This window comes from Salvelinus alpinus, chromosome 11 (assembly GCF_045679555.1).
Source record: "Salvelinus alpinus chromosome 11, SLU_Salpinus.1, whole genome shotgun sequence".
Lineage (NCBI taxonomy): Eukaryota > Metazoa > Chordata > Actinopteri > Salmoniformes > Salmonidae > Salvelinus > Salvelinus alpinus.
In genome coordinates this window covers 34,446,852-34,462,917 of record NC_092096.1, presented here as the reverse complement: position 1 = coordinate 34,462,917, position 16,066 = coordinate 34,446,852, and the positions used below count along the sequence as shown (strand labels likewise).

Genomic DNA, 16,066 nt, shown 5'->3' with positions numbered 1-16,066 from the left:
TGTGTTAACTGTTAGTTACTTTCATAGAACTGTTTACTTTGTAATGTTAGTATTATGTTTCAAGTGTTCTCACAATCTAGAGCTGTTCAGAAAAAAGTTGATCTTTACAAATAAATATTGTTTTTATGTTTTACTTCCTTTACACACAAAAAGTTCATCCGGTTCAATAAAGGTTATATTTACAAGTACAAAATTACAGTATAAAACGATACACGTCAAACAATGTCCTTATTACATTTATATTAAAAATAGTAAAAAAATATATTCAAGAATATTGATGGTTGGTTATTCAGTGCAGATGCTCCTGAGGAAAAAACAACAGGAAGTAGGCAACAGGAATTGGATTGAAAGACATGGTTGGAGGGGGATGGGTGGATGGGGTAGTAGCATAGAAAATGATAGAGGCCTCTAGTAGCCAAAAGGTTATGTTAGAATGGGCTGTGCTATTGAGAGCTTCCACCATTTTAATGTAGTCAACTGGGTGGGACTTCCAACTTCATTAGCTGATTCCTCCTGGTGACCAAGTTGGAGTCATGTCCAGGAGGGATCAGCCAATTGTGAAGAAGAAAATTGACTACTTTAAAATGGAGATAGCCTCAATGGCACTGCCCTTGATGTCACAGATGCAACAGTTGAAGTCGGAAGTTTACATACACCTTAGCCAAATACATTTAAACTCAGTTTTTTACAATTCCTGACATTTAATCCTAGTAAAAATTCCCTGTCTTAGGTCAGTTAGGATCCCCACTTTATTTTAAGAATGTGAAATGACATAATAATAGTAGAGAGAATGAATTATTTCAGCTTTCATTTCTTTCATCACATTCCCAGTGGGTCAGAAGTTTACATACACCTAATTAGTATTTGGTAGCATTGCCTTTAAATTGTTTAACTTGGGTCAAAATTTTGGGTAGCCTTCCACAAGCTTCCCACAATAAGTTGGGTGAATTTTGGCCCATTCCTCCTGACAGAGCTGGTGTAACTGAGTCAGTTTTATAGGCCTCCTTGCTCACACACGCTTTTTCAGTTCTGCCCACAAATTTTCTATAGTATTGAGGTCAGGGCTTTGTGATGGCCACTCCAATACCTTGACTTTGTTGTCCTTCAGCCATTTTCCCACAACTTTGTAAGTATGCTTGGGGTCATTGTCCATTTGGAAGACCCATTTGCAACCAAGCTTTATCTTCCTGATTGATGTCTTGAGATGTTGCTTCCATATATCCACATAATTGTTCTTCCTCATGAAACTATCTATTTTGTGAAGTGCACCAGTCCCTCCTGCAGCAAAGCACCCCCACAACATTATGCTGCCACCCCCGTGCTTCACGGTTGGGATGGTGTTCTTTGGCTTGCAAGCCTCCCCCTTTTTCCTCCAAACATAACGATGGTCATTATGGCCAAACAGTTCTATTTTTGTTTCATCAGACCAGAGGACATTTCTCCAAAAAGTACGACCTTTGTCCCCATGTGCAGCTGCAAACCGTAGTCTGGCTTTTTTATGGCGGTTTTGGAGCAGTGGCTTCTTCCTTGCTGATCGGCCTTTCAGGTTATGTCGATATAGGACTCGTTTTACTGTGGATATAGATACTTTTGTACCGGTTTCCTCCAGCATCTTCACAAGGTCCTTTGCTGTTGTTCTGGGATTGATTTGCACTTTTCGCACCAAAGTACGTTAATCTCTAGGAGACAGAATGCATCACCTTCCTGAGATGTATGACGGCTGCGTGGTTCCATGGTGTTTATACTTGCGTACTATTGTTTGTACAGATGAACGTGGTACCTTCAGGCGTTGGGAAATTGCTCCCAAGAATGAACCAGACTTTTTTATCTGAAGTCTTGGCTGATTTCTTTAGATTTTTGCCTGATGTCAAGCAAAGAGGCACTGAGGTTGAAGGTAGGCATTGAAATACATCCACAAGTACACCTCCAATTGACTCGAATAATGTCAATTAGCCTATCAGAAGCTTCTAAAGCCATGACATCATTTTCTGGAATTTTCCAAGCTGTTTAAAGGCACAGTCAACTTAGTGTATGTAAACTTCTGACCCACTGGAATTGTGATACAGTGAATTTTAAGTGAAATAATCTGTCTGTAAACAATTGTTGGAAAAATGACTTGTGTCATGCACAAAGTAGATGTCCTAACCGACTTGCTATAGTTTGTTAACAAGAAATTTGTGGAGTGGTTGAAAAACGAGTTTTAATGACTCCAACATAAGTGTATGTAAACTTCCGACTTCAATTGTATATGGCACAGATAGAAAGATGAGTCCTTTATCTAACTCTATGGGTAGTTGAGTAGTTTGGAGTGTGAGTATGTGGGTCAAAAGGAAAGCTGATTTAGAGGTTTAGCGTCAGAGGGTATGAAAAGAGCATGTTGGCTACTATAGCTGTACCTGGGGTTATAGTTTATGTGTGGGCGGGACAAGTTCATTGCTGGCTCCTTATTGGCTCCTGTCTCAGGCTACGTTACTTCCGTGGGGCCAATCGCCCGTGTCGAATAGGTGTGACACCACATAATCTTCATACTGTCCGTCGATCAGCTTGGCTGCGTTGTTCCTGGCGAACCAGCAGTCCACGCTCTGACGTCCGCTGTAGATACGCCGGGTCTTCTGGACCACCGGCACTGAACGCCCTTTGACCTTCAGGATGTGTGACCGTTCAAACGTGCTGTTGTCTCCTGTTGCCGTGGCATTGCCAGGAAGCTCTGCGAGTCCCACTTCCTCATACAGGAACTGACCTGGAAGTAGAATCACAGAGGGTCAGAATGGAACAGAACCACAGAGCTATAGGCAAACCAATGGTAATCCTCACTAGGGCCTAATTCCATTTCGGCTCAAGACCCCTTCCCCCACCTCCCACCTTCCACTAGTAGTTTCTGATACCTACCCAGTAGTCCATGACAGTCATGTGACAGCCCTTTGCTGTTGGAGATGTAAAATCCCAGGTGGTTTCTCTGATAGGGAGCAGGGTTCTTGTACTGATGCACCAGTATGACGAAACTAATAGTTCTTCCTATGGTTACGGTCACGGTGGACTTTCCCACTATCGTCACCGCAAGCCCGCCACTCTCCACGGAGACTGTGGTGTCGCAGGGCAGGACCAGGCGGTCACGTCCATCCAGAATGACCTTCTTGGGGGTGACCTCGATGTAGGAACGTTTGGGTCGGTTCACCACGATGGTAAGGGTGCTGAAGTATGTCCTCTGCTGTTTGTGGCTGCCCGCTGGCGCTGGGGCCCCTATCAGCTTACCGTTTACTGTCACACCTAGACTCACATACACACGCACGATCACACACACAAATAGACCACATGAATCATATGAAAACACATAACCGAACATCAAACATAAAGTCAGAATCTCTTGAAGACAATCTTACCAGAGTGCTTGTGGTCAGATACCATTCTGAGAATGTGTCCTGGCTCTCCGTTGATGTTGAAACACACAGTCAGTTTACTGAGGGGGAACTCAACCACAAAGTGGGGATCGCCGTCCGCTGTGGCAAGGGGGTTGGTGTGTGAGAGATGGGATATAGAGACACTGGTATTGAATATGATGGAATATGAGAAAATAGTACATCTATGCATACCTGGATTCAAATACATGTGTATTGCAGTATTTTAAATGTATTACATTTTCAAATACACATCCAAACAAGTACTTTTATTTCAGTATCTGAATGATTATTTGTAAAAATCAAATTGTAAATTGTATTTGAAAGGTATTTATTTAAATGCTTTTTTTTTAAATACCTGGGTTAAATGCATGGGAGTCAGTGTATTTGAGGATATGAATACTTGTTGGGAAATAGTAGTTGAAATACATTCAATAGTATTTGAACCCAGGTCTGATAAATACACTTTTCTGTATATATCTGTGGGTCTGAAGCACAAGTGACTATACTGTATGTATAATCAGATATCACCAGATACCAGTGTAGGCTGTAAATCGTAGGCAATTAGTTGTAGGCAGTTAGTTGTAGGCAGTTAGTTGTAGGCAGTTAGTTGTAGGCAGTTAGTTGTTGGCTGGTAGTTGTAGGCAGTTAGTTGTAGGCAGTTAGCTGTTGGCTGTTAGTTGTAGGCAGTTAGTTGTAGGCAGTTAGCTGTATTCAGTTAGTTGTCGGCAGTTAGCTGTAGGCAGTTAGTTGTAGGCAGTTAGTTGTAGGCAGTTAGCTGTTGGCTGTTAGTTGTAGGCAGTTAGTTGTAGGCAGTTAGCTGTTGGCTGTTAGTTGTAGGCAGTTAGTTGTAGGCAGTTAGCTGTATTCAGTTAGTTGTCGGCAGTTAGCTGTAGGCAGTTAGTTGTAGGCAGTTAGTTGTAGGCAGTTAGCTGTTGGCTGTTAGTTGTAGGCAGTTAGTTGTAGGCAGTTAGCTGTTGGCTGTTAGTTGTAGGCAGTTAGCTGTAGGCAGTTAGCTGTAGGCAGTTAGTTGTCGGCAGTTAGCTGTAGTCAGTTAGTTGTAGGCAGTTAGTTGTAGGCAGTTAGCTGTATTCAGTTAGTTGTAGGCAGTTAGTTGTAGGCAGTTAGTTGTAGGCAGTTAGTTGTAGGCAGTTAGCTGTTGGTTGTTAGTTGTAGGCAGTTAGTTGTAGGCAGTTATCTGTAGGCAGTTAGTTGTCGGCAGTTAGTGTCGGCAGTTAGTTGTAGGTTGTTAGTTGTTTCCTGCTTTGAGTGGGCCTGTGAGACCTGAGCTAAGTGCAAATTCAGGAGATGAGAGAGCAACAGTAATGACAGGGTCATTGATGTCATCTCACGTGTCTTCTTCAGTCTACTGACCTCTCTCTCAGTCTCAGTGTGTGTGTGTGAGGTTTAGTGTGTGTGCACGCACATGTGTGTCTATTCCCGTGACTGTGTGTGTGTGTGTGTGTGTTTGTGTGTACTTCACAGTACCAATCCCAGGCCCAGTGCAGATACTTCAATTAGCCCCTGTAAACATTCTGTAGTTCAGTTTCAGAGTAAATAGACATCTCCGACCCCTTGACTGTCTGTAATGAGTGCTGTGTGTCTGACTGGGCTCCTAACTTAAAGTCGGCCCACACAGAGAGTAGAGAGAGTCTACTGTACCTTTCTCCAGTTCCCCTCCCTCTAACAGAGCCTCAGAACCACTAACCTGATGTTTTGGAGATGGTTACAGATTTTTGGGCTGGCCTCTTCAAAACTTTACCTATAGACAAAACAGACTTTGGTTTGTACAGGTAATATGTTTTCAATAGTCCAATACTTCCTCTCAGTTTCTATTTGTTGGCATTGGCATCGATAACAGGAAGCATTTGATGAAATGGATTAAGTCAGAAACAAAAGCCTCAAGCCTGCTAACCCGTTGTCTTGGTAACTGTGGAACTCTGTCCACCCGGCTGGTCTTTCTTCAAGTGCAGGCTCTGGGCTGTGTCTTCCTCCCCTTCTGTCTCATCCGACAGCTCATTGGCTGAAACAGCCTTCTTATTTGTCTCTGTGGTTACAGGGGTGGGGGTGGGTGTGTTCTCGGCCATGGTTCCGTCGGCCAGCACCTGAGGTTTTTCCACCACCAGGGAGGTGAGGGGCGTGAGGAAGTGGTATGTCAGGGAGAGGTCAGTCGCCTGCTGGGTATGTCCCTCTCTCTCCCTGCTGGTCTGGCTCTTCAGCCTGGACCTCAGCCCCTCCTTCACACTCAGGAAACCCCATACACGCTCCACGAAATCATCCGCCACTGACCCTGTCGTGCCCGCCCCTGTAACCCCTGACCCCACCCCGGCCGCCGCCTCCTTCACGTGCCTCTCCGTCTCCACCTCCCTTTGCCGTAACGCCACGTCTGTCTCCAGGACGATGCTCTTGTCGCTGTTGCTGGCGGTGACCTGGACGTGCAGGGAGTCTGCACTTTGATTGGTCAATTTGCCGGCGATGACGATCTCTGAGCCGTTGAAATAGTTGGTGAAGAGGTGCTGGGTGACGTACTGGACCGAGTCCTCTGTGTAATTCACCCTGATATCAGAGAGCAGTGGAGTGCCTATCTCATCATAAAACCTAGAGGAAGAGAGAGGGAGGAAGGGACATGGAGGGAGAGAGAGAGATATGGAAGAGTGAAAGAGGGAATAGAAGTAACATCCAATGTTATAATATGTGTTACCATGTTATAACATGTTGAGAATCTAGCGCCCAGTAGAATTCTATACCTCAGCTACTTCACTGTATCATGGACACAAGAATCAAGACATTGTGTGTGCTACTCTCTTATATGCTCTAGGGGCCTCAAATGTCTGTGTGACTGTGTACACACACTCACCCCCCCAGAGATCCGGTTAGGGACGGTGATGTATTAAGGAGAGCATGCATGCGTCCCAAATGTCACCCTGTGGTTCCTGGTCAAAAGGAGTGCACTATGTAGGGAATAGGGAATGGGGTGTCATTTTGGACACAACCAGTGTGTGTTTGTTATGTGTTGGTTTTCCAGACAGGCCTTGGACCGTAGCACAGTAAACCTCCTCACCTCTTTAACTGTGTGTTGGCTCAGCTAGGTCTCGCCTCTGTTATTATCTCAGGAGGCTATCAATTAACCCCTCAGACATACCCAGAAGGCCCTTTCACAACACACAGTCACACAGATTCATCCCCTCACTACTAAACAAACACTTCAGAAAAGTGTCCGGTAAGACTGTCGCCGAGTGTGTGTGTTTGATTTGGTTTGAAAGATTGCAGTTCAAGAAGAGCCTTCTCTCAGTATGTGTATCATTGGTTATTCTTTCACTCATTCCTATTCCTTTAACGCACCCCTTGACCTTCTCTATACCATTTGATTATAATGAATCAATTCTAACCACTTCTGCCTTCTCCTCTGTACTAGCTGTCTACTGAACATCTCTCTCTCTCTCTCTCTCTCTCTCTCTCTCTCTCTCTCTCTCTCTCTCTCTCTCTCTCTCTCTCTCTCTCTCTCTCTCTCTCTCTCTCTCTCTCTCTCTCTCTCTCTCTCTCTCTCTCTCTCTCTCTCTCTCTCTCTCTCTCTCTCTCTCTCTCTCTCTCTCTCTCTCTCTCTCTCTCTCTCTCCTCTCTCCTCTCTCCTCTCTCACACACACACCCCCGTACCCTTTGAGCATGGTGCTGGCATCTGAATCCTCATGTATCCTCCTCATCATCCCACAGTTTTCCAGGGCCATGCGTTCCAGAAGCCTATAGTCCACATCGTTCCCCATCCCGATGGTGAACACGCAGAACTTCTCCTTCACCGCTGCCCGCGCGTTGCTGAGGATCCTGGGAGACTGCAGCTCGCCCACCGTGGGCCGCCCGTCTGTCAGGAAGATGATGAGAGACACACTGTTGTGGTTGGCGTCTGGATCGGCATTCAGGTAGCCGCTTAGCAATGAGGAGCCCGTCTGTATGCCACCATTGATGTCAGTGCCTGGTAGAGGAGAGATGGAGAGAGAGATTGATCTTGGGAAATAGTGGTTAGTAGTGATTCTCAAACTAAGAGTGTATAATTGTGACCTGTCCAATGGGATATGAGAGAAAGAAAACGGTCATATCGGTTCAGCCAAAAATGGGGGTTGGGTAAGAGAAAGAACTCCATAGGGGCGGCAGGAAACCTCGAGGTTAGAGCGCTGGTCCAATAACCAAAAGGACGCTGGTTTGAATACCAGATATATATGTGACGGTGCCCTTGAGCAAGGCATTTATCCCCAATTTCTCCAGCGGCGCTGGACAATGGTGACGCTGACCGTGACCCCACTCCCTAGGGCTGTCTCAGGGGAAGTTGGAAACGCAAGAAACACACTTCCATTACACCCTGGTGCAGGACAGGACAAATGTAATCACCCCGAAATTATTCTGATTAGGCCTATCAGTGAAATAACTCATCTCCCTCTATCCCAGAATGCACTGCTGTGTCTCTATCTCTCTCACCTCCAGTGGGTTGGAGCATATAGATGAACTTCTTGGCGTCTCGGACGTTGAGAGGCGTGACGGGGACCAGGCGGTTGGGCTGCCACACCTTGATACGGTTAGAGAAGCTGACAAAGTTAAACCGGTCGCCTGGACGCAGGTCCCTCAGGATAGTGAACAGGGCATCCTTAGTCTGAGAGAGAGGGAGGGAGAGGGGCGAGAGACAGAGAGAGAGCATTTTGGTTTTGCTTTCATCAATACATCAAATGATATCATTGTAATACCTTTGCCTTTGTGCAAAATCATTCTATTCAGTTGTGTTCACACGAGCGAACCAAACAGGCCTGGAAAACTTTGCCCCAACAGGAAGAGACACCTTCTATTATAGGCTATTATAACACACATGGTCATGGTTTATGTTAGCACCAATATCGTGGTAATTACCTAGATGTAATGTTTTAATCATGGTTTTTGTGAGCAGTGTTGTTGTCATGCTAACTCTGTAATGGTTGGGCTTAACCTGACACTGCCACTCAAAGACCCAGCCCTTTGAAACAGCTGTTCCGTTCCTTAGTTCAGAAACTGTTTCTCTCACCCCCTCACACACACACACACACATGCACGTAAACACACACACCACAACTATTTACCGTATCCATGCTACAGCTTGTTTCTCAAATGTACTGGGGTTTAGAAGTTGCACAGAACGAAGAGCCTACCAAATGAATAGTGCATATGAAATCTGGAGTAGAGTGGGTGTGATAGAGATAGAGGGGTTACCAGATGCCTATAGACTGTAGGGGGCAAGAGTCAGAGCCATAGACAGACTGAGTGCTCTATTGTAGGGAGAGATCAAAGCCCACTTGTTCACTACAGAGTGGTCCACTGGGGGTGGAGGGAACGGGGAAGGGATCACTCCAGATGATGCTGTCATCTGGAGTGTTTAAATGATGCCAAAGACAATGACGCCTCTCCTCCATAGCATTCAATTCAATTCAATACAACTACAATAGTGAACGTTGAGCATGTTTCCAGCATTTCAGAGTGTGCATGAATCAGTTTCTCTTTTCTGTTTTTGCCACTCTAAGTCTTTGGGTTTCTGGATCTGCAGTGGAGCAGCTGCTCAGATGAAGTATCAGATGATACCAGAGGGATTATAACGCAATCTCCCAGAAGGAAGGATCTGATTTTGATATTACCTGACCAGTGTGGGAGTATTGCGCCAGAGACCGGAGAGGGGGCGGACTGGGGGTCGTATTCATCATACGCTGCTTCACTAACTCAGGATCTCTCAGGATCTTTAAGGCTTGATCACAGAGATGTGAAGGACTAAAGTAAAACTAAAGTTGACTCCACTTGGCATTTATTAAAACCCACAGATTCCCCATAAGCTATACAGTATATATGTGTGATCATTGTATTCAGAAGGAAACCATGTTTAACAACAACAAAAAGGAGAAGGAGAGAACAAGATATCTTGACCCTATCTAGTAAACAGTGGACAATGGTGTGATGAGAAGGGTTTGACCGTAACCGGTTACCTGTCTGATCTTGGTGCCCAGCATAGAGGCGCTGGTGTCGATCACAAACACCACGTTCTTGGGCACCACCGGCAGATCCTTTGGGGCGAAGTAGTGCACAAAATGGCCGTTCAGAACCTGAGAGAGAACCAGAGAAAAGTTAGACAGTTCTCAGTAGCCATGAGCAGTAAAACAGAGCCCACCAACACAGTGTCCACAGGGCTGCTGGACTGACGGTGTGGTTGTAGAGTGACCCGGGAGGGGGTGGATATGGTGCTGGAAAATGAATGTGTTGACGGTGGATGAAGGCAATGGGACCAGGATGTGTGAGAGTGTGTGTGAGAATCAGAGAGATGAGCATTTGTCCCGTTTGATCCTTGATTAATGCATGCAGTTTTCATGTATACTGTTAAGTGGAGATACATGGTTTAACATGTTTCTATCTACCATGTTCATGGCATGACACATTTACACTAATAGCGGGAGCGTTGGATGTGTGTGTGTGTGTGTGTGTGCGTGTGTGTGTTTTTGGTGTGTGAAATCTGACCTGTATGTCTCCTATCCCCAGCTCTCTCTCCACGTCATAGTGCACCACAAACTCTCCCAGCATGCCGCTGGTGGTGATCTTAGCCTGCTGAACGATGTTGGGGCTGAAGGTGATCCTACAGAACGTCTTATTTTGTTTGATCACCGTGGAAACAGGAAGAGCAGGCTTGGCTGGTGGGAGGGAAACAGTAAGTGTGTGTGAGATAAAGCTGGGAAGTGTGTGTGTGTGTGTGTGTGTGTGTGTGTGTGTGTGTGTGTGTGTGTGTGTGTGTGTGTGTGTGTGTGTGTGTGTGTGTGTGTGTGTGTGTGTGTGTGTGTGTGTGTGGGGGGGGGGGGGGGGGGGGGGACGGTGTGCTAAACTAGAGATACTTAACATTGTCCATAGGAAGGTTAAATAGATTAAGTTGGAATCTGAACATTTTTCAGAGGTGCCTATATCGCTGCAGAACTATTTCTAATGTTAGATACAGTGCATTTGCTTAATATTCAGACCCTTTGACTTTTTCCACATTTTGTTACATTACAGCATTATTCTAGCATGTATTAAATTGTTTTTGCCCCCTCATCAATCTACACACAATACCTCATAATGACAAAGCAAAAACAGGTTTTTAGAAATTTTTGTAAAAAGCTGAAATATCACATTTACATAAGTATTCATACCCTTTACACAGTACTTTGTTGAAGCACCTTTGGAAGCAATTGTATTCTCTTGTATTCTCTTCTTGGCTATGATGCTACAAGCTTGGCACACCTGTATTTGGGGAGTTTCTCCCATTCTTCTCTGCAGATCCTTTCAAGCTCTGTCAGGTTGGATGGGGATTGTCGCTGCACAGCTATTTTCAGGTCTCTCCAGAAATGTTTGATCGGGTTCAAGTTCGGGCTCTGGCAGGGCCACTCAAGGACATTCAAAGACTTGTCCCGAAGCCACTCATGCGTTGTCTTGGCTGTGTGCTTAGGGTCGTTGTCCTGTTGGAAGGTGAACCTTTGCCCCAGTCTGAGGCGTTGAGCAGGTTTTCATCAAGTATTTCTCTGTACTTTGCTCCGTTCATCTTCCCTCGATCCTGACTAGTCTCCCAATCCCCGTCGCTGAAAAACCTCTCACAGCATGATGCCTCCACCACCATGCTTCACCGTAGGGATGGTGCCAGGTTTCATTCAGACGTGACACTTTGCTTTCAGGCCAAAGAGTTCAATCGTGGTTTCATCAAACCAGAAAATCTGGTTTCTCATGGTCTGAGAGTCCTTTAAGTTCAAGCGGGATGTCATGTGCCTTTTACTGAGGAGTGGCTTCCTTCTGTTCACTCTACCATAAAGGCCTGATTGGTTGAGTGCTGCAGAGATGGTTGTCCTTCTGGAAGATTCTCCCATCTCCACAGAGGAACTCCTGAGCTCCTCTTGGTTTTTGCTCTGACATGCACTGTCAACTATGGGACCTTATATAGACATGTGTGTGCCTTTCCAAATCATGTCCAATCAATTGAATTTACCATAGGTGGACTCCAATCAAGTTGTAGAAACATCTCAAGGACGATCAATGGAAACAGGATGTACCTGAGCTCAACTTCGATTCTCATAGCAAAGGGCCTGAATACGTATGTAAATAAGGTATTTCTGTTTTTAATTTTAATACATTTGTAAACATTTCTAAAAACCTGTTTTTGCTTTGTCATTAAGGGGTATTGTGTGTAGCTTGAGGAGGAAAAATATTTATTTAACCCCTTTTAGAATAAGGCTGTAACGTAACAAAATGTGGAAAAAGTAAAATGGTCTGAATACTTTCAGAATACACACCTAGTATGGACAAAGCACAGACTCAACACATCCCACACTCAAACTGTACCAGGTGTCTTCGCTGCACTGGCACCCCTGGCAACTGCCGTGTTGCTCTTGCCGTTGCGCAGTGGCAGCACCTCCAGGTGGGTGATGGTGGAGTGATCCACAATGGTGACGTCCACACTGAGACGGCTGACCAGCTGCAGGGGTCTCAGGCTGGTCACATGCTCATACCTCCCCAGCCTCCGCTGGAGCAGCTCCTCATAGGTCAGCATGAACACGGCCCGGTTACGACCTGGGATACTGGCCCCCATCCTGAACACCTCCACCTCTGGTTCGCTACTGAGGGAGAAGAGAGGAGGAGAGAGGGGAGAAGGAGAGAGAGATGGAGGAGAGGAGAGGGGTGGGAGGAAGATAATAATAAGAATATAGAGGAAAGAAAAAGGGAGAGAAATAGTTGGGGAAAGAGGAGGAGTAGGGAATGAGTCATTCCAAGTAGTGACATCGTCAGTGTGGAAGGGCAGTGACTGCCAGGAGCTCTCCTCACGGGACTCAGCCTCTGAACTAACCAATAAACATTTCCATTCCTCATATCTCTCCCTCCTTCTTTATTTTCTCCCTCCTGTTCTCCTTTACCCTTTCTATCACTCTCCTCTCCCCTTCCCTCTCTGTGAAATGTGAATACCCTCTCTGTAAATCTGATTTCATCTTAAAAGTGTCATTTTATGGACTGGCAAGTAGACTCATGATGTAATTTATTCCTATCGGAGACTGGTCACAGATTTATGTGACAATAATTCTTCATTTCCAGTCTCTGGAGCTATGATCCAGCCCTGCTGCTCAACTCCAGGCAGGTCAGAAACACATGTTCTGTGGTCAGGCTGGTGTTTGAAGTCGCACTCCAGTCTCCTTTTCACCTCATTTAACTTAAGAAAAGGCACAGAAGCCTTTCCTCTTTGGTTCTCTATTGCTCCTCTATTGTTCCCAAAAACAAGGTGGAGGCCGATGACATCAGACGGCACCATCAGACCAACTCATTGAATGGCCTTACTCCATTAAGTTTACACTCGTGTCTAAAAAACATTTTTTTTACCTTAAGTGTGTGTAGATTACTATATTTATATGTGGGATATTGTTTTTCAACAGGAACAGTTCAATAAAATAGTTTTTTAGATGGGATATAAACCTGTTTCTACTGGCAGAGTAGTAGCTAGTGACTCTAGAGGACTCTAGAGGTTGTACTGGCAGACAAGGTTAGACACTGGTGACTGGCCACACACACACACAAGAACACGCACGCACGCACGCACGCATGCACGCACGCACGAACGCACGCACACACACGCACACACACACACACACACACACACACACACACACACACACACACACACACACACACACACACACACACACACACACACACACACACACACACTTTACCTCTGTTCACCTGCCTCCTTGTTCTTGGGTTTGGCCTCACCGCCCTTCCCCTGTTTGACCTTCTTCTCCTTGGGCCTGACCTCACTGGGGTAGACACGCCCCCCAATGATCCTGTGTTCAGGGTAGAGGTCAGAGGTCAGGGGTTAAGAGTGGAGGTGATGTTAAGGACCACCAGAGTAAGTAAACCATCCATGGCAAAACTCTGTCAAAGAATCACTGGAAAACCCCTAATTTCATTTTGGTAGGCGTATATTACTGTGATACATAAAAGTATACAGGCAAACATATCAAAGACATATGTTGCAATTCACAGGCCTCTTCAGAGGCTTCTGGACTATACTGTCTCTCATAGTCCAGTGAACAATCTAGTAAATGTAGATGAATGAAGGCTTGTGACCACAACACAGTAAATGACCTTTGCACCATTGAACAGTCACAGCCCCCACACTAACCTCTCCCATAGCAACAGAGCCCTCATAAACCCATACAATGATTGATTGGCCACAATGGCATGCCATGGGAAGAGGGAGAAAATGGCAAAGAGGAGTAGTAATCACACAACAATAAACTGAGAAAATAAATAAGACATCAAAATCAATTGAGAGGGAAAAGATCCATTGTAGTTCACTTCCAACCAGTGTACACAGTCTGAACCACATTAGACTCAGAATGACATGATCTATTACCCAGAAGCATCTATCTAGGCTACAATAAAAATACCAATGCGCAATTACGCATCTGTTGCGTTTTGGCGCTTACATGGTAAAGTTCGAGACATAGGCGTTCTTGGGAATCAGGAACTGGAAGACGCCCTCGGCGGCGGCGGAGTGCCGGTTGAGCATGGTGCACGACACCGCCGTGAAGGCGTATCGGGAGATAATGGTGGTCTTCACCGACAGCTCCTGGATATGCGGTTTGGTCTCCTACACGGTTGGACATCAACATGTTAGGGTCACGTGTATTGCTTACACCTTAGGTTTGATTGGTTTGTAATACATTTGGTTAATTTAAATCTGGCAGTGATGGATGTTTTTCATGTCTCGTATAATGGGACAGCACAGCACTGCGTTCACGCACACACACATGCTGCGCTTTGGCCACTAATCTATTCCGTTCATTTCCAGTGAGATATCGTTCCAAACTCCTTATCACCACGTTGGCGGGATATTTTAAAATATTTTGTCATGTATTTCTGGATAGATGTCCAGCGATTTCCACTTATCTGGCGGACAGCCCGGTGCGCTTGGCAGGTCTCTGCGTGTCACACCCCTGCGTGTCACACCGGAGGAGAGTTTTCGAGGATGACAAACTGCAGAGCTGAACTACCCATCCCTCTACTCTGCTTTCACGAAATACGTTTTGTGACATATTCTTCAATTGTTATCAATGAACAACAGTATGCAGCATGCAGATCTCTTTGAGAATGAATGTGGTTGATATTTAGTCTACAGTAGCCTAGGCTACACACAATGACGCACAAGAGCGAAAAAGATGCTTAAGAGCAGAAATGTCAAGACATTAAACGTTGTAATCTTTACCTTAATAAGCATGGATTTCACCTGACGAGGCACTCTACGGGGAGACTGAGATGGGAAACAAAATAGATCTGTTAAATAGTGCTCTAAAGAAGCCCTCAAAATATATATCAATGTTGCCAAATGAAATAGTTCAGAGTTGAAATTACGCTCACAATATTCAAATCAAAGTCGGTCAAGTCGGGAGAAAGATCATCCTCAATATTAATATCCTCTAACAGTCCAAAAGCATACGGATTGTAACACATCAGTAAAGTCAAAAACAGCATGTTGACGTCCATTCCCATTTACAGTAATAACGAATATGAGCGCATATTTCCAGGGTGCAGCGCACTGAGTCTGCGGGTCGTTTGGATCAGAGTGGCCGAATTTATGAGACGATGGATGACTGAGGACACTTGACTCGCAACGGCACGCCCACCAGCAGAGAGATGCAGAGTCTTCCCCCTGGACTGGATTAGTCGCGTCGGGGGCTAGGGAAGAAGCGCCTGACCCGGGTCACACACACAGGCACACAGCTATTACAATGTGCACCCCACTCCAAAGGCCATCAATTACCTCTATAGTCTTCGTTCACTACTCGCCTTGAAGTTGACCCCACTTCCACTTCCACTCCAACAAATCACTTCAAGGGCAATGTGATTCATTTAGCCAAGTGTCACTGTCACGTTTGAACTCTCAAAACTGCATTTATAAATACAAATTGCGTACACTTATGCAGTATGACACAAAGTCAAAATTATTTAAAGGCAAAATTATTTAACCTTAAAAGGGCAAACTGTGGTAAATTTAGCAAAACCACATAATTTAAAAACAGGTTTTTTTATCCTTCTGAAATTTTAGGACTTTGTCACGCAGCTATTTACAGACAAAAACACTATTTACTATGATTTCGGTGTTAATATGGAGGAATGGAGAAATGTATACTAGTGGTGTGGCTAAGCTGAAAATGTACAGTCATGGCCAAAAGTTTTGAGAATGAGACAAATATGAATTTTCACAAAGTCTGCTGCCTCAGTTTGTATGATGGCAATTTTCATATACTCCAGAATGTTATGAAGAGTGATCAGATGAATTGCAATTAATTGCAAAGTAATTCATTAATATTAATTAATTAATAGTAATTATTAATGTTAATTTTCACAGTCTGCTGCCTCAGTTTGTATGATGGCAATTTTCATATACTCCAGAATGTTATGAAGAGTGATCAGATGAATTGCAATTAATTGCAAACTGAATCTCCCCAAAACATTTCCACTGCATTTCAGCCCTGCCACAAAAGGACCAGCTGAAATCATGTCAGTGATTCTCTCGTTAACACAGGTGTGAGTGGTGACGAGGACAAGGCTGGAGATCACTCTGTCATGCTGATTGAGTTCGAATAACAGACTGGAAGCTTCAAAAG

General features: G+C 44.9%; 1 protein-coding gene across 2 annotated transcripts; it reads right to left on the bottom strand.

Moving 5' to 3' along the window:
- Window positions 1–115: 115 nt before the first annotated feature.
- Window positions 116–15,016, bottom strand: LOC139534032 (inter-alpha-trypsin inhibitor heavy chain H5-like). 2 transcript variants are annotated; one of them, XM_071332675.1, is made up of 14 exons: window positions 14,817–15,016; window positions 14,665–14,709; window positions 13,886–14,049; window positions 13,127–13,237; window positions 11,751–12,025; window positions 9,909–10,078; window positions 9,383–9,499; window positions 7,863–8,034; window positions 7,050–7,362; window positions 5,311–5,993; window positions 5,104–5,157; window positions 3,381–3,497; window positions 2,890–3,267; window positions 116–2,740 (listed from the first exon to the last, which is right to left on the bottom strand). In XM_071332675.1, exons 1-14 carry the CDS (start codon window positions 14,946–14,948, stop codon window positions 2,460–2,462), a joined length of 3,012 nt encoding a protein of 1,003 aa, XP_071188776.1. In that variant the 5' UTR covers window positions 14,949–15,016; the 3' UTR covers window positions 116–2,459. The 2 variants fall into 2 exon arrangements, with proteins under 2 accessions (XP_071188776.1, XP_071188777.1); XM_071332676.1 differs by having other exon boundaries at window positions 11,751–12,022.
- Window positions 15,017–16,066: the final 1,050 nt, after the last annotated feature.

What these genes read in the sequence shown, in the direction of transcription:
- LOC139534032 (XM_071332675.1), bottom strand. Translation starts at nt 14,948, where the DNA reads ATGGGAATGGACGTCAACATGCTGTTTTTGACTTTACTGATGTGTTAC. An exon ending in CCGACTTTGATTTGAATATT is followed by an intron (nt 14,710 to 14,816) that starts GTGAGCGTAATT and finishes TTCCCATCTCAG; the next exon opens with TCTCCCCGTAGAGTGCCTCG. An exon ending in TGACTGTCATGGACTACTGG is followed by an intron (nt 2,741 to 2,889) that starts GTAGGTATCAGA and finishes TTCTACTTCCAG; the next exon opens with GTCAGTTCCTGTATGAGGAA.